This window comes from Alternaria ventricosa (genome assembly GCF_023758065.1).
Source record: "Alternaria ventricosa strain BMP 2768 chromosome Unknown scaffold_4, whole genome shotgun sequence".
Lineage (NCBI taxonomy): Eukaryota > Fungi > Ascomycota > Dothideomycetes > Pleosporales > Pleosporaceae > Alternaria > Alternaria ventricosa.
The window spans coordinates 732,126-749,408 of record NW_026055684.1 but is presented as its reverse complement, the minus strand read 5'-3'; the positions used below and the strand labels follow the sequence as shown (position 1 = coordinate 749,408).

General features: G+C 51.0%; 6 protein-coding genes across 6 annotated transcripts; 4 read left to right on the top strand and 2 right to left on the bottom strand.

Annotated features, from left to right (window-relative positions):
* Window positions 1–7: 7 nt before the first annotated feature.
* Window positions 8–1,904, bottom strand: J4E93_002929 (uncharacterized protein; the record flags this gene model as incomplete). Its single annotated transcript, XM_049340870.1, has 6 exons — window positions 8–497; window positions 548–786; window positions 839–908; window positions 955–1,418; window positions 1,466–1,802; window positions 1,885–1,904. The coding sequence occupies 6 exons, from the start codon at window positions 1,902–1,904 to the stop codon at window positions 8–10; spliced, it is 1,620 nt and encodes a 539-aa protein (XP_049201752.1).
* Window positions 1,905–3,291: 1,387 nt separating this feature from the next.
* NOP16 (Nucleolar protein 16) lies at window positions 3,292–4,059 on the bottom strand (the record flags this gene model as incomplete). Its single annotated transcript, XM_049340869.1, has 2 exons — window positions 3,292–3,895; window positions 3,950–4,059. 2 exons carry the CDS (start codon window positions 4,057–4,059, stop codon window positions 3,292–3,294), a joined length of 714 nt encoding a protein of 237 aa, XP_049201751.1.
* A 232-nt stretch (window positions 4,060–4,291) lies between these two features.
* On the top strand, window positions 4,292–5,654 carry J4E93_002927 (uncharacterized protein; the record flags this gene model as incomplete). The annotated part of the gene is made up of 2 exons (XM_049340868.1): window positions 4,292–4,438; window positions 4,581–5,654. 2 exons carry the CDS (start codon window positions 4,292–4,294, stop codon window positions 5,652–5,654), a joined length of 1,221 nt encoding a protein of 406 aa, XP_049201750.1.
* A 3,569-nt stretch (window positions 5,655–9,223) lies between these two features.
* On the top strand, window positions 9,224–9,579 carry J4E93_002926 (uncharacterized protein; the record flags this gene model as incomplete). Its single annotated transcript, XM_049340867.1, has 2 exons — window positions 9,224–9,375; window positions 9,432–9,579. The coding sequence occupies 2 exons, from the start codon at window positions 9,224–9,226 to the stop codon at window positions 9,577–9,579; spliced, it is 300 nt and encodes a 99-aa protein (XP_049201749.1).
* A 2,996-nt stretch (window positions 9,580–12,575) lies between these two features.
* On the top strand, window positions 12,576–12,914 carry J4E93_002925 (uncharacterized protein; the record flags this gene model as incomplete). Its single annotated transcript, XM_049340866.1, has 1 exon — window positions 12,576–12,914. One exon carries the CDS (start codon window positions 12,576–12,578, stop codon window positions 12,912–12,914), a length of 339 nt encoding a protein of 112 aa, XP_049201748.1.
* A 2,278-nt stretch (window positions 12,915–15,192) lies between these two features.
* On the top strand, window positions 15,193–17,032 carry J4E93_002924 (uncharacterized protein; the record flags this gene model as incomplete). Its single annotated transcript, XM_049340865.1, has 5 exons — window positions 15,193–15,663; window positions 15,726–16,304; window positions 16,361–16,496; window positions 16,543–16,606; window positions 16,660–17,032. The coding sequence occupies 5 exons, from the start codon at window positions 15,193–15,195 to the stop codon at window positions 17,030–17,032; spliced, it is 1,623 nt and encodes a 540-aa protein (XP_049201747.1).
* Between the last annotated feature and the right edge of the window lie 251 nt (window positions 17,033–17,283).

The window sequence follows — 17,283 nt, the reverse complement described above, 5'->3', positions numbered from 1 at the left end:
AAGCTCACTACGGCTCGACCTCGGATTTCTCCCTCAACCCCTCCTCACTCCCGTCCCTCATAGCCTCACTTCCGCGAATTGCCTCGCTATCCTCTTCGTGCCTCACACTAGCATTGTCAACCATCCCTCCGTTAGTCTCTTTCCTGAGCGCCAACTCCGGGTTTGCGGATTCGAGCTTAACCCTCATATCTCCGCTCATCTCTTCCAGGGTGGGGACGACCCATTTTGCGCTTTCCCATGGCTTGACGCCCATCAGGTACATGGTATCGATTTCCTCGAGTGTGCGCCCTTGGCCTTCGATGACGAAGAAGTATACGATAAGCCCACCAAGGATGTTTGTCCCGGCGAAGACGTAGCCGTAGCGGAAATCTATGGCACCGGTGATGAAGGGCGTGAAGAATGCGAGAAGAAAGTTCCACAGCCAGTTCGATGCCGTTGATAGAGCCATGGCTTTCGCGCGATAGCGGCTGGGGTATAATTCACCGCAGATTGTCCAACTGGGAGTTGTTAGTTTGATGTAACGCGTTGAGGTTTTCCTGAAACTCACATCATCGGACCCCACGTTGTCGCAAAACCGAAGATGAAGAAACAAGCAAAGCAAATCATTGCCGTGGCTGCGCTTTCGGTATTCTCTGGGTTGTCGCGATCAAGGGCGAAGTGACCGACAGAAGCGAAAATGAGGAAGCAGATGAACATCCAGCATGAGCCGGCAATGAGCGACTTGCGACGACCGTAGTGCTCGACGATGTAGAGGCCGTAGAAGGTGACGCCGAAGTTGATACCGTTCTACAGAAGGTCAACACTGTTATGGGTCGCCTTACGGAAGAAGAATGCTTACCAAGATCATCTGCGTAACAAACGAGTTCTTGATACCAGTGCCGGCAAAGACTACGGTACCGTAGTAGAAGCTTTGTGATGTCAGAATGTGCTCACTGGGGGCCATTAGTTGCTTACAAGTAGTTGGCGCCCGTCAACTGTTGAAACATCTGCAATCCCATGCCAATTGCCAACCTGTATGCCATCTTCGGCGCCATCCACATACCCAACCATTCTTGTATGGGTCCGTTGGTAAGCTTGCTTTCGGTTTCGAGCTTGACCCTCATCTCCTCAAGCTCTAGCTGGATGCTATGATGGTTGGTTGGTACCCCATACACCTTCGACATGGTTTCAGTGGCCTGGTCGATCTTACCATGACGGTAGTTGAACCGAGGCGTTTCGGAAAAGCCCAAAATACCTACCGCGAGGATAGCGGCAGGTACGAAAGAGAGACCGAGGGTGATCTGCCAGGATGCGGCTTTACCGGATTGGTGGCGTTCCGCAGCGTAATTGAAGACTGCGGCCAGGAAGATTCCGAATGTGATGAAGAGTTGGTAGGTGGAAATCAAGGCTCCGCGGATATGTCGAGGTGCTGTCTCCGCCTGTATCTGTCAGTGATGGACATTTGCTATTCGTGTGAGGATCGTACTTGGTACATGGGTACGAGTAGGCTGAGTGCACCAACACCGAGACCAGCAACGAACCTGCCTATCATGACCTGATACCACTCATCTGTGGCAGCAATCTGGACGATGATGCCCACAGAGAAGATACCGCACCACCATATGATACTCATCTTCCGCCCAATCCAGTCTGCGATCGGTGCTGCAATCAAAGCACCAAACAATGTACCAATAGACAATAGACCCACGATGAGTCCAGATCGTACGTTGGAGAAGTATGGCGTGCCATCTGCATGTCTCTGACCGAAGCGTCGAAGGAAGTCGACCATACCAAGGAACCCAGAAATCTGACCAGTGTCATAGCTAAGAGAATCAGCTGGAGCGAAGGTAATTGTGTTGGACGCTGCTCACCCGAAGACAAATCCTCCCATTGACACCAACATACCCATCCAGAAACTCTTCCATGTCAACCTTGGAAGTGGGGTATTATCGTAGCCAGCATGTTCGCCGACATTTTGCGATGTCTGCTCGACCGAACTTCTGCGTCGCCAGTCTTTGATAGGATTGGGTAACTTCATCTTGATCTTATCCATTGTTGGAAATGCGCTTTGTATAACAGAACGAGGCAGATACGCTGGGATGATAGGCAATCCGAGGCGACGGAACCTCTCTTATAAAACCTACTCATCTTCGGCGACGGAACCTCGAGCTTCCATGCTGACAGACCCCCATTTACCCCGTGGGCACGAGGTCATGCAGAGACTGACCAAAGATCGAAAGATCTTGGAGAGAACTGTGGGGCGGATCAGGGCGGATGAGAGTAATCCTCGCGGTTCGGGTGAGGACGTATCACGAGACTGGTGCCGATGCAGTAGTTTTCTATCCGAAGCCAGCAACGCTCCCAACGAAGTCAACAGTGCGTAGTGATGAAACGGTATCTCTTGGTCTCTCGGCGTGCGTATTCCTGAGGTACTTGAGCTCGAGGTAGTATTGAGCTGGGGCTGTATGTGAAAGACACTCAACTTCATTCATTGCGCAATCTGACCATCCGAAGTGCATCTGAGTCATGGCGTTTGACGTCATCCTTCGTTGGAAACAAGCATGAGTGCTGCTGAGCTTACTTCTGGAAGCATTCTGCTGTTCCAGAAAAGCTTAGTGAGAGGCATCCTGGTATTCCGCTGGGTTCCGTAGCGGGTGGCAAAGGGTCATACAGAAGACCTATCAGTTACGAGTAACCTCGGGTTCACCTAACATCTGCGGGCAGCGCTTTCTGGGTTGTGGGGAGGGATGACTTGGGTTACTTCTTGGTTAGTGGGCACGCGGGTGGTCAATGAAACGGTCTTCTCCGATGAAATCGGGAAAACGAATCATCTCCGAACTGTGTGAGCGGTATCTTATCAAAGTTCTTTTGAGACAAATTCTCTCGTCTAGTCTATGCGATTGAGTTGACGGTAACTCCCGGATGGAGTGAATGAGGATGCCTCTCGGTCTCTTTTGCCCGCTAGGTGTACCGCTGTGTTGCGCATTCCGTTGGCTTCGACCAATGTATGCCTAGACGCGATCGCGATCAGTCTACCCAAACATGAGATTGTCCACCATGTGCGCGTCGTGATGTTGCTGCATAAATGTGAAAGTCCAGAACTCGTGGGGTAGTTGCAGTTCAGGGTCCAGTGACCGCTGGGAGATCAGCACGAGCCATCACCTGTCCAACACAACACGCCTTGTATGGTGGAAAGCATGGTCGTTCGTAGTCCGATCAAAGCCGAGACTGATATTTGGTATTCGAATTTTGAGTGCGACAAATGTGTCCAGAAACGCCACAACACCTGCTATGCATACATAGGTCGCGACCCTATGCCTTGTTCTGCGCCTTCTGCCACTTGGCGACCCTCTTCTTAATGTCTGCAGCTGTCTGCTGCATGGGGTTGAGCTTCCGGTCTCTCGCCATCTTTCCGTAGTCCTCCCCGTACTTGTTTACTAATCGCTCTACCCACTCCTGCTCCCTTTGGCTCTGTCCGCGGGGCGCCTTCCTCGCGCCGTTCATGGCAGCCTCTTCAAGTTCCCGGATGACTGGGTTCTCGGCCTCTTCAGGTCGCTCTGGTACCATGGAGAAGCCATTCCACTCCATCTCCTCGTTGTCATCTTCGATCTCGTTGAGAGGGTCGTTCAACGGGTTGTCCTTCTTGTCGAGTGTGCCTGTTACGTTGAGAATGGCGCCTGTCTCGGGGTCGCGCTCGACTTCGATCTCCTCGATTGCGATGTTCTCGGGCTTCTTGGCTTTTGAAACGATGTTGAGGGCGTCTGCTGTGCTGTTGGCGACGGTGTCGGCGCGCGAAGATTTCTCATCGTTGAGGCCAAGGAGGGCAATCGTCTTTTCTGTGCCACCGGTTGCGTGGTTGAGGCGCGCTGTCAGACCGAGACGGCGATAGTTTTGCGATAACGTTTCTTTTTGATTCCTGCGATTGTGTTAGTCTGGTCGGTAACGCAGAGGCAGGCGCAATGTGTCGTACCAGTGCTTGGCTATGATGGGGTTTTGCAGAATCTTCTTCTTGGAGGGTCCATTCTTGCGCTTCTTGGGGATGGACGACCGGTTCTTCTTCTTCTGGAGTTCGCGACCCATTTTGTATTGTTGTGGAGGATTGCGAGAGTATCAGTGTATTGTCTCTGGTGTTGCAGAGGCGCCGGTCGCAACTTCCAAAAGTTTTGGCGAACTTTCCGTTAGCGTTATCGATAGCGGGCGGGCTAGGTACCCACGAGCAGGCCAGCTTCCATGATGACAGACCCCTGAAGCATCAACCCCACGACCCAATATCAGGGTCTGTATATTGCATCCAACCAATTCACGCGTCATCATGGTGTCGCGGCGCAACCGGACCTTGCTGTCCTTGGCAATCTTCCTCGGGGTGCTGGGATGGAACGTGGCAGCTGCAGCCGTCAAGGGCGAGACCGGCGTGCCAGTAGGCAACCTGAGCGCCCATGAGATCGAAGAGCAATTGCAGGTACGCTTTTCACTCGCCAGTCTCGCTTAACATCCTTCACCATCACCTCGATTGTATAAAGGATAGCGCGCTCCTTTGACATTGGATGTCGTCCGAGATACCCTGATGTCGCGTGCTCATGGCGGTACTGATACCCAGCTAGGAGTGTCCCCTTGTGCAAGCTCTCAACCAGCACAAGGCAGCCTCGAACCCGACCACGTCCTCCCTCACCTCCCAGATCTTCGCCTTTCTATTTCCCGGCAGCCCTGCAGTCAATTCCCTGCTAGCGACGCTCTACATCTCCGGCCCACCAAACTTCCTCCTCGCACTATGTCCGCCCAACATCGACCCCTCCTCGCTCTCCGTCATGGTCGCATTCGCTGTAGGCGGACTGCTGGGTGACACCCTCTTCCACCTGCTCCCCGAAATCTTCTTGGGCGAGGAAGAGCACGATTCGGTCAAGTTCGTCATGGTCGAACCGAACAAAAACCTGTTGCTGGGTGTAGCTATCATGGTCGGCTTCATCACCTTCGTGGCCATGGACAAGGGACTTCGAATTGCGACGGGAGGCGAGGGTGGACACGACCACTCGCATGGGCACTCGCACGACAAAGTTGAGGCTTCCGCGAAGACAACAGGCGTTGACGTCGGCAGCTCCAAAGATGGTGTGCGCTCCAGGAAGTCTGGCGCAAATGGCACATCGTCTGTCGTAGAGACAGCAGAGAAAGAGATTAACGCCAGTGTCAAGCTTGGTGGTTACCTCAACCTCATTGCAGACTTCACCCACAACATCACCGACGGTCTGGCCCTCAGCTCCTCATTCTACGCCTCGCCTACGATCGGTGCCACTACAACTGTGGCTGTATTCTTCCATGAGATCCCTCACGAGGTCGGTGACTTCGCTCTCCTCATACAGTCTGGCTTCAGCAAGCGAGCAGCTATGGGGGCTCAGTTCGTTACCGCCGTCGGCGCTTTCTTAGGAACCTGCATTGGCATTGCTGTCCAAGAATTTGGAGGCAGCTCCGCCTCTGCTGACGTCCAAGGTCCTGGCATCATGGGTACTAGTCTGCAGTGGGGTGACATGCTACTACCATTCACTGCCGGTACTTTCCTCTATGTTGGCACTGTTGCTGTTATTCCTGAACTCCTCGAGACCGGTCCGAACAAAGGCCAAGAGCTCAGGAAGACTCTTATGCAATTCGCCGCCATGTTCACTGGCGCCGGAATCATGTTGTAGTAAGTCTCGCCATCCCTTGTTGTGGCTTAATGCTGACTTCCGTAGCATTTCATGGAATTAGAGTCTCTTACGAGTAGCTTGGCGGCCGCTCCGAGAATCTCCGTTCTCAGAGCGCCGTAGCTCTCACCATTGTTTATGAGACGATCTGCGAGGTTGGCATGCATGGCGCAATTTCAAAATGATAGAGCTTAGAATTTGACCTCGACAACGTACAGCGGGCATAAGCCGGCGCTGATCAAACTCGTATCTTGTAAATGCGCCAGAGTTGCCAACACGTAATTCCAATGGCGCTTTTCAGTCTGGCAAACTTCCCATTCTGGGCGCATCGTGAGATCAGCGTTGCTCTTCCGGACAACAACTCTTCTGCGAACTCGGCCCCGCGTCTCATGCTCTCTTCGGTCTTTTTCACAAATACTGGGTCTAGACCTTGCTCATAACTCATATTCCCGCGCAACATTAGCGACTCATTGGAACCGAACTCTACCAACGCGTAGGTTTGGCACAGATGTATCAAGATCTACTCACCACCATTATGACGCATTCAGAGTACTTTTCGCAAAAGGTAGCCGAAATCGGCTGCTTACACAGAAGGCCCGTGTGTGTTCCCTCCAAGTTCGTAGTGCTGACGGGCTACGTATCTTCAGCACCGAACACTGCACGACTGCACACCCCCAGGGCCCAACCTTCCCCGGATTACGGGCTTGTTCCCCCAAGGTTATTCCCGCTATGCCAGGGTCAAGACCGCCCCGGCGGTCGTGGCTGTGCGTTGTGAGAACTGGCTTCCGCCCAAGACCGATCAGTGCACGGTTTCAGCTCACGCTTATCTTGCATAACCACACCAGGTAGTCAGCTGCACGTTCATTTGGAGGTGTTCGTCGTGCGATTAGGCGTAGTTGTGCTTGCACGAGCTACACACGATTGGCCAGCTGGCTCCTCTTCTGCGCAATTGGGGTAAGGCGTGCAACGAGTGATCTTGGAGCATACCAGTTTGGTCACTAAGCCACACTTGCACACTAGCGTTGCCGCCTTACCGTCTTGACGAGCGCGAAGTGGCTGCCGAGTAACCGCCGCCTCTGTCATACATATGGGCCGCATGGTTGTCATGCCGCTGTCAGACTTATAATGTGCTAGATCCCACATCTCTCCTTGACTGACTTCTTGTTCTCCAGTGTTTGGAGTAGTGGTACTACGACGACTAGCGAACTGCGACTATACCTGCGTATAAAAGGCACAGGCATCCAGCCTCCATTTGAGATCTATCTATCAGGCTTCGCGACGTTATGAAAGAGTTGGCGTGCGACAAGAATATCTTTTCGCAGAACGACATGCACACGACTACCCGACCCCAATGCAGATATACGCCACGATACCGAGCGATCCTACCCACACTCCTGATCCTGCTATGCATACCGATCTTCTTCTACCAACTAGTACCGAAATATACACACGCCACCGACGGCTTCATATCATCTCTCACAAACACGCTTCGCCCACAATCGACGAGTACCTTTTGCACAAAACAAGTCGGAACGCCGCACTGCTGTGCCGTATACCTCGCCGCCGCACCCTGCCTCGACGAATGCAGGAAACAACACATGGACCGCGAAACGCTCTCTGTAACAGCAGAATATGAAAGTTGCGCAGACAAATGCTTGGTTGATTACCAAGAGACATGCAAGAAGGCGCAACATCCACGAACACCTAACAAGTCGTCACAACATGATTGAGCTATCCACATCAACAAAATACAAACAATTATCTACATGAACACCTTCATCACCCTGTACAACGACACAAACATAACACCCCGCATGCATGCCCAAGAAAAGAGGAGCCAAGAGGCTGGAACAGTGAAGAGGCGGTGCAGAGCGGGTACGCCAAGACTGAGGCGCAGGGGATGACCGGCTAGAACGGCACTGCACGGCCGCTCATGAGCTCAGTGATCTCGTGAACCGCGGCCGAGGGAGAAGGGGAATCTCGTCTCAGTAATCTTATGTTTCAGGCCATCACGTTGCTGGGACGTCGCGAGGTGGGGGCTGGGTTACTGTGGTGATGTGGTATAGGGTGATGGGCTGGGATGGGAGGGGAATTGGCCTTGAGGAAGCGAGGCGAAAAGTGTGGCTTGACACATTGCTAGGAATCCGTGCCAGAGAAGAGATTGGACAGATATGGGCATGTCCATCACCTTTCATATGTAACAATACAGCACAGGAGCTGCGAGAAGCGAATGCGTCTGCTCGGCAGAGGACATAGAGGAATACCAACATCACATAGACTCAACAACCTGCCCATGTCTACGCCTCGGATTTCGCACTCTGCATCTCCACAGCTCTCCGTTCTGCAATTTCCCATGTTGTAATTAGCAAGCATCTTAGGTCTTTGGCGTCGCCATGAAGATCGTGATGAGATCTAGAATGAAATCTCTGGTAACTGTTTAATGCCATACACATACCAGTAACATATGATATCTGATACGCTGCGGAGGTGATTTACGGAACTTAGCGATGCCGCGAAAATTACGTTCTGTAATGGTGTTCAATGCTTAACCTTCCCGCGGAGGAGGCTGCGCGTCTTTTTCGCGCTTAGTGCCATTCTTAGCGCGTGACGTCAGGGCTTACTGCAACACCATCTCTCATCATCGCTTCATGCTGTCTCTGCATCAACATTTATCGATACGGCATCAATACATCGCTATCTAGCATCATCATCACGATGAGATTGTGTGGTTCTTCCGACGCCTTCCATACGCGGCGATGCGTGCTAGATATCCGTGCATCGGCATGCAGCAGCGCGACAATTTGAGTTAGGAGAGTCTACGCATCTACGCCCGTCACTTCCGAAAACCTGAACTCGATAACATTTCAGACTGTATTTTCGCTTAATACGGTCGGCGTTGCAGTCTTGGGATCATATGATGCGTCTGGACGTCCACCGGTAGTTGGAGTATTGAGCATGCGGGAGGGATTGCTCACGATACGATACCGTGATTCTAGCAAGCATTGAGTGAGGCATTGCTCATCAACTTGCTGGAGAGCTACTCGAAAAGGATTCGCCATGTCGACGGGTGGGAACCTTCTGGTGCTTTGCCCCGCGATGCATTCCGGTTAAGAAAGTCGAAAGTCATGCGGGCATGGTCACATCATTTGTGATCAATGCGCATCTGATAGATGGTTTGGCGAATGATGGAATGGCATGTGTTCGGACTCTACCAGTCTAATTCATTTTGGCTCCCTGCGTTATCAACTTCGCCATCAGCAACGAATTGCTCACCGTACGATTCCAACGCCTCTAGTAGCACCAATTGCGACTCTCTCACCGTTCATTATCATCTCACCCTGACATGGTCTCGGTACGATAGCGCAGATGGCATTCTCACTCACCCGGCGCTCAAATGCAGACCCATAAAAAGAACTTTGTACCTTACGACCTATTGTGCTTCCTACCCTCTCTTTCGGCATCCAGGAAGCCTACCTGATTTTTCTGGAACTTGAGTAGCGAACCTAGAACAGTCTGTTCGAAAAGTCAGATACATGGACACGATGGCCACCTCAAGTTCCATCGTGCACAGCATGGCCGACCCTTCCACACCGACTGCAGCACCAGACCCGCCACCCAAATGTACCATCTGCAAGAGCGATCTTACTATCAGAGACAAGCAGAAGACCACGAAGAACTACTGGAAGAACTGCCAAAGCTGTCGGGATAAAATGAAGACGGCAGCGTCAAATCGAAAGCGGCTGCTAATGCCAGCCTCATCTACGATTGACTCAACTACAGATTCATCCGCGAAGAGACAAAAGAAGAAACCAGCGGAAGTGCCCAAGCCGAGACCAAGGTTCCGCAGGTTTCCCAGGACGTTCGTTCCAAAGACATCGCCGCGACAGAACAGCATCGCATCATACGAAGACCTGGATCCAATGTATAGGTCGGAAGTTGAAGCGATGCTAAAAGCACTCGCATCCGAACATGAGAAAAGAGACAAAGGGGATGAGAAAAGGGAGATACATGTCGAGGAGAGTGCGGACGAGCCTCATAATTCCACCCTCTCAGAGCAGCCGAATGAGAAGGAGTGCAGTTCCTGCGCGGACTTTATCCCGGCAGAACGCTTTCCAAGCCTTGAAAGCTGCGATCACGACGATAATGTCTGTCAGGAATGCTTGATTCAGTGGATGAATCAGCGGATGGCAAGCGCGGAAAACGTCACTTGTCCGTCCAGTGGTTGCACCAACGCAGTGACACATGCAGACGTTCGCAAATACGCGCCCCGAGATGTGTTCACTCGGTAAGTTTTCTAACACAAACACTCGTCAGAAGTCGTAGTTTCACCATTGCTTACATTAGTGAACAGATTCGACGAGCTCTCGATGCAAAGCTACCTCAGCGCTGACAAAAGCTTTCTCTATTGTCTCGCTGAAGGCTGCCCATCGGGCCAGATCCACGATACTGGGATGGAAGGCCCGATCTTCAGCTGCGCCGCTTGCGGATATCGCATGTGCACTGCCCACAATCCCGTCATACCGTTTCACGAGAATGAAGTATGCACGCAATACACCGAGCGAATTGAGCGCGAAAGAGTCGAACGCGAGGCACGAGACGAACAGGCACGCATCAGAAGAGAGCAAGAAGAAGCAAGTGTCGCCGAAGTTGGGAGATCTTCAGTAGAGTGTCCGGGCTGTGGAGCGCAGATCGAGAAAACGGACGGATGCGATCATATGACTTGTAAGTTTCATCCTTGTCCACTGCCTCTCAACTGATACTGACTTGACCAGGTCGTCGTAGATGCAAATTCCAATTCTGTTACCTTTGTCGAGCTCCATATGACGGTGCGCAAGGTATTCGCAGGATTGGCAATTCAGCGCATGCTGAGAGCTGTTTACACCACCCCAGGAAGCTTCCAGCTCATCCTGGAGATATTTGATGGTGGTTTAAGAGATACGGAACTTTCATTTCTGTGAAGGTGCACAGGCTCGACTAGAGTACCCTTCATAACGACTTTCCATTTGGTACAGCGGATGCAAAAGACTGAGAGAATGCGAGTATGGATGGCTCACATTTTGTGTGGACGCTATACAATACGGTCTTACATTATTGGATGGCTCTTCTTTTTCTGTTGGGGCAAGGGTCCAAATTATCCGTGCGATGCCAGCCATGAGGACGTCCTGAGACTGTCCCGGGTTTTATTGGAGGACAAATAGTTTTCTGCACGGTTACAAGGGCAACCGGGAAGTTAGCAACCACAGAATCATCATGACTTTCAATTTTCAGCTGGTACCACGCACTATTTTCTTGTATTCCTACACTGGATCGCGGATTTCTCAGTCGCATTACCCGCGAGGCACTTCTCAATCTCCGACACAACATTAGCGAGATGACTGCAAGAGTCAGTCAGCGGTTCACTCGCTAGCGCAGTTACGACAAGACCAAGCGCAACATTCACAAGCCCGTCAAGGCAACCAGCACTTGGGCTGCTCTCGGATTGGCACTATCTACGAATTCAAGCCTCTCGACAGGCTATGTACCGCGTGTGAAGATACACACCCACCGGAGGACGCCACCCGCTTACGGGAGTGTGAGCATTACCCTGGCGTATGTCGGAGCGGCATCGACAAATAGCTGAACAGCGATGTGGAGAACACGACTATCGCTCATAATCCTTGTCCTTCAACACAATGTTCTGCGGTGTTTGCAGTGAGAGATGTCGACGATTTCGCGTTCGCTGAACTGTTTGATCGGTAGGCCTTGTCATTTTTGGCTTACTTGCCGTTATCGATGTGTGTAGCTACGAGAAACTGATTCTTCAAACATTGCTCCACGACCTCCCAACCTCCGCTATCGCATCCGGTCAGGTACCTTTGAGCTATATGACGCTAGGGATAGCAAAATCTTCATCTGCAACCTGCGGTCTTGAAAGCTGCGTACACAATAACTCTACCTTTCACTTTGGCGAGACATGCGAGCAACACGGCTCCTGAAAGATTAGTGAGACTATAGAACTTCTGAACATGAGCAAGGCTACCATGGCTGTGAAAATGTGATAAGGGGGACGGCGATTTGCTTGGAGGCTGTAGCTTAATCGTTCGACGAGGTTGAGCGGGAAATCATACTTTTCATTCAGGTTTCAGTCACGCGATATGGTGGGTTTCAGCCATCGCCAGTATGCTAGCTGTGGAGAGCAAGTCAAGCTACCAGTAATTTGATTGACTCAGGGTAGCTATTGGATCGGCTGAAGATTGAGCTAAAGTCATAGACTTCAACCCCGCTTAAGGGCCCAAAGATCACAACTTGAGCCCAGTGATGTTGATTCACACGTCCTCCCGGGTTATGACTGTAGCGTACCAGCCACAATTTGGGCGGCATGCCACTGACAATGGTTACACGAAGGGTCACAGTACAATATAAAAGGTACACGCGTGCACTATATCTACTGTATCAAGGACCTTCTTCATACTAGCGAGACTTCACGTTGGCAGTTACAGTCCAAGCCTCACATTACCTCAGTCTAAAAGTACACAGGCATCTCTTAATCCACCAACAAAATAAATCATTATGTCCAGTTTATAACGTAGGAGATCCGAAGCGGTGCGATGGTTCCTTTGGAAGAACGTCATCAAATACGGCTGACCATTGGCCCTAAGCTCGAGGACTCGAGTTGTGACAACATTCGGAGGTTGCCAGAGCACGACTTCAACGTGCTGTGACTATGTCGCAACAGTCATACGCATTCGAGGAGTCATGATGCAGTATAAATTGATGTTTCAAGGCTGCTCTCCCTCCATATCAAGCCTCTACATCAATTCACATCGATACATCGATCATTGAAAGCTGTATCTAGCGGTAGCCACAAGACACTATCAGCTTTATACTCCTCGCCGCCCGAACAACTTGTATACAATATACATACAGCCCCTCAAGCACACAAAAATGTCTTCGCAACCAAACAGTTACCGCGATCCCAGCAAAAAGCCATTGACCACAGAAGAGCAAGACGGAAGTTATCATCTTCGCAAAGGACCAAAAGCCTATCGCCCAAAGGCGCCGAGCGACGACGCCGAAGCTTCCTACGCAAAAGGAGCAGGAGGTGGGGAGAGCGGCCAGACTGCAGGATCGGAGGCCCAAAGCTCATTGACGTTTACGGCCAAGCCGGTGAAGAAAGATGCAGGCGATGGAGAAGATAAACCCAAGATGGTCAAGGCGATATTGAGACCTAAGGTCAAGGGAAAAGATACAAAGGACGAGGGGGAAAGTGCACAAAAGAAGTGACCGAGATCATGATTTTGTGGACACCAGAAATGAGGTTATTGAGATTGATGAGCAGGACGAAGAGGGAACGTCAAACATGAAGCTACTGTACCAACACGAGTAAGACTCTTGCATAGATCCAATCTCAAACGGTGTTCCAAGTTGGTCATTGTGATGCAAGCGCAAGGTCCTAGGGATACCGTGTCTTTGTGATGTTAAACATGAACCGCGAGCGCTTTTCCATCTATGGCATACGGAATATACTTAGGTAAGAGTGCCTTTACGACGTTAACCCCAGGTTCGAGATCGATGTGCTGCATGTGCGGTATTATGCGAACTTGCTGGCATGGTTGTGTACGAACGTATAGCCGTTGACTTCATGTAGCGTCTACGAATAACTTGACGAAAGGCTCACGTCGTGTGTTCCTGACAATCACCTAGTGTTGAAGCTGTCGAAGGGTGACGGCAAGTGTCCCGTTGCGAGAGAGATGGAGACGCGACGATGCCTAAACGCGCATCGAGCGTTGACATGAGTTATAGAGTCACGTAGAGCCTATGACGAGGCTACACAAATGAGGGGATGAGCGACGAATTGTGGCAGTGTGTGCAAATGATGTAAGTGGTGTGGTAGATGGTACCCGTAAACGACAAAGAAGGTGATGATGCCGTGGATGCCAAGATTGACTGGCGTTGGTGGGGCTCAACGGCGTCACGCGTCGCGGCGCGTTCTTCTCGAGGTCCCAGCACCAAGCCCGCCTTTCACACCTCACGCAGCTGTGTACACATTGTAATATCTCAGCTAATACTCTCTGCTCTTGCGATACGCTACCCTCCGGAGATGCAACACATAGTTGGTCTGCTAGTCTTCCGCCGGCTTCTTGCGGACGCGACGCTCCAAATCACGCGAAATGTTATGCACACGCCGTAGCAGTCTGCGTGGCGCGCCTAACACGGAACCTCGAGAGATTACGCACTCTTGAAACGACGAAGCCGCAGTCGTATGCCACACGATGCCATATGTTATATTTTGGACAGGCTGGTCAGCCGACAGCAGCAGCCCCATACGTCAAACGCGCAACGTACTACAACATCTGACCTGATAATGTTCCGTACGCGCTACCCTACTGGGTTAGAGATCTTCTACCTTGTCGTTCATGGTAATGCAACATTGGTCTACTGTCCTAATCTTAACACCATAGCGCAACAGGCCCACGAATAACCTCCGGCACACCGCGAGATATCCAAATCCCCACCGTCTCGATGCGCGATACCCAACCGAAGCCGCTACACAAAATGGCGTATGCGATCGATATCCTCTCCGCGAGACAGTCACCTTTATGCAAATCCGCGCGATACTGCCTTGGTTACGGGCCAACGGAATGAACAACATCATGGCTGGGCCGACCTAAGATGCACATCAACATCTAGGCCAAAGCATAGAGACTAGTCAATATCCATATTAGGCACTGTACTTTTGGATCACAGCGTGCCTGATATGCACGAAATACTCAGGGTGTCTGGACATAGATATTTCACCCGAGTGGTGTAGGGATGTGGTGGAAAAGGCCGACTACACAAGCTTGAATCAAACACCACTATGCGCATCCGTCCAACATCGCCACATAACTCAGCCAACGCCACCCTAGTACTCCGGCCATTGCTACTGCATCTCGGCTTCTTTGAGGATATGCAGACAGTTTAACGCTCATCCGAAAGGAGATCAACAATACTCATCTACGATCCTCCATCGTATGTGTTTAGAACGTGAACAAAGCCAGAGGCCACATGAGGTAAACAGCGGGTAAAACCGTGAAGCAATGATTGAGTAGATAGTCGGTATCCTTTGTGGGCTTGATGTCTGCACGCAGCCTCACGTTGGCCTTTGTTGGTTTGTTCCTTTGTTACTCATCATTGACCCCAACGGCAGAAGACATACACAAAGCAGGTACAGCGCAACATGTGCCGAAGGCTCATGTTTGATTCCATAGATATGGGAAACTGTATAGAAGCTGATGGAGATTCAAAATGCGAACTCTCAATAGCTAGATGCACCCTACAAAGCCACTTCTGGACTACCTCATAGCTTCAGAAGTCTTAGAACACCTTACACGTCATCATGACGAAAGGACCACCGTACAAAACCGGGCAACCTTACTTTAAGAGGACTTTCGAGACATGGTGTCGGACTAACCGACCAGGATGGTCAAGAGGTAAGCCTTCAAAGATAGGCATGCTGAGATGGTAGCTTACTCTGTCAGACGATGTGAGATTGACCGCTCAAACCTTGTGGCATGGAGACATGGTCATTCAAAACTTCTTCCTCCGTAAAGTTGGGAAGAAGTTTAAGTATCCTATGCAACAACAACATCAGGTGCCAGCCGCACCATGGACCCAAAACGATGTAAATTTAGCAAGGGCAACTAGGCAGCTACCTGGTGCTGCGCCTCCTATCATTGCAGCTCCTCTGGTAGCTCATCCGGTAGCTCATCCGGCAGCTCCTCCAGTTCAACCCTACCCTTGCAGTTTTTGGCCCAACAGGCCGTGGCACGCAGATCCAGAAGACGCTTCTATCGGTCCGGAAATTACGATCGAGGCCATCAAGGATGACGTGTTTGAGGAGAGCCCTAGAGCAGACTGGATGGCTACAAAGCCATTCTTTTGGCCAATTCAAGATGAGCAAAACTGGGAGAACAAGAGGTTTCTCGGCGCTGGGGCCTCTGGCTGTGCGGGATTGTGGTGTCAAAGTGATGCCCAAGGTAACATATCAAGGGTATGTGACTTCAGGCATAGGATCATTACTCGGGTTTGAGAGAGCGTGCTGACAAAGAACAGCGGATAGTTATCAAGGAAGCGAGGCCTGACAAGATCCAATGGCGTGACCTTTGCTTTTGGCGAGATCAGTTGCCGTGCGAGATCCACATGCACCAGCTAGTCGACAACGGCCGCGTGGTATCTGATAGCGACGATGAGCCCGCTGGTTCTGATCATGAAACTCTGGTCAGACATCATGGTTACCGCTTGATGATGACCCAGCGGCGTTATCGCATCTTCTTCGACTACTACGAAGGCGGCAATCTTTGGCATGCTTTAGAAAAGCACTGCACCAGAATGAAGACATTCTATACCCAAGGCGAGGAACCAGGGCTTGATCATGACTGGGATGAGGAGTTCGGTTGCTACCGTGACTCAGAAGCGGTGCCCGGCGAGGCGGGATTGTGTGAGAAGATATCCGAAGGCCTTATCTGGAGAATTGCTAGCTCGCTCGTTCAAGCGTGTCAGATCCTGCATTTCGGCCAGGTCAGTATTGGAGGTGTGCAGAACACCACACCTGAGTGGAAACCGATCAAACACTGCGATATAAGACTTGACAACATCTTCATCAAGCCAGCAGCTGAGGAGAACGAGAATGAGGTCTGTGAACAACCTCCGCAGGATACGTTGGAGATCGTGTGCGCTAATCGGCCCAGTACCCAACATTCGTCTTGGCAGACTTCGGCCTCTCGTTTACGGACATGGGTGCTCCTGCAACTGACAACCCATATGAGTATGTCAGGGAAATGAAAGACGAACGATTTGCGCCTGTGAGTAACAAGGCTACAATCCGTATGTTTTTACAAAGTTAATTAGATGCAGGAACACCAGTCTGTAGTCAACGACGCAGCAAAAAGCGGTGGGGTAGTACCCCTAGACGAAAAGACAGATGTATGGCAGATGTACGTACACCACCATAGAATACCCGTTCGAATCTTACTAACTACAACCCTAGTGGTGCAGTACTTTACTCATTACTCAGCAATGGTTTCTTCCCCTCTCTCGGCCAAGGGCCATATCGCTTTGTCGAGAAATTTAACGCAACTGTACCTTTCGCCGGCGACCTGAGAACCATCGTCGACCCAGAGGATGACCCATGGAATGACATGTATTTCTTTCCTACTTTCAAACGTTACAGCGAGGATCTGAAGCGATTGGCGTTCGAGTGTCTGGCATGGCAATCGAGTGAACGGCCGACGTTGTTGGAGATGAGGAATAGGATCGACGATTTCCTTACGACGCACCCGGATGTTGCGAATGATCGGAATATGGAGTCGCTAGAGGTCGTTCGGGATTTGGAATTCGCGATTGGGCAACCTATGAATTAGACACGGCTTTAGTCTTGGCAGATCGATGCGCGACTTTGAAATCAGTACACGCCCAACGCTATGGCAACGGCTTCACAATATGCACTAATCTATCTGTAAATACGTGCTTGTATCCATGTCTTTGTCCTTCCGCATCAGCCATCTCCCGGCGTCGGCATAAGTGCCGCAACAGGAAGTTTGCATCTCTTTGTTCGGCCGTTGTAGACCTGAACGCACATTGCCGATATAGCCTTTTGGGGAATGAATCGAAT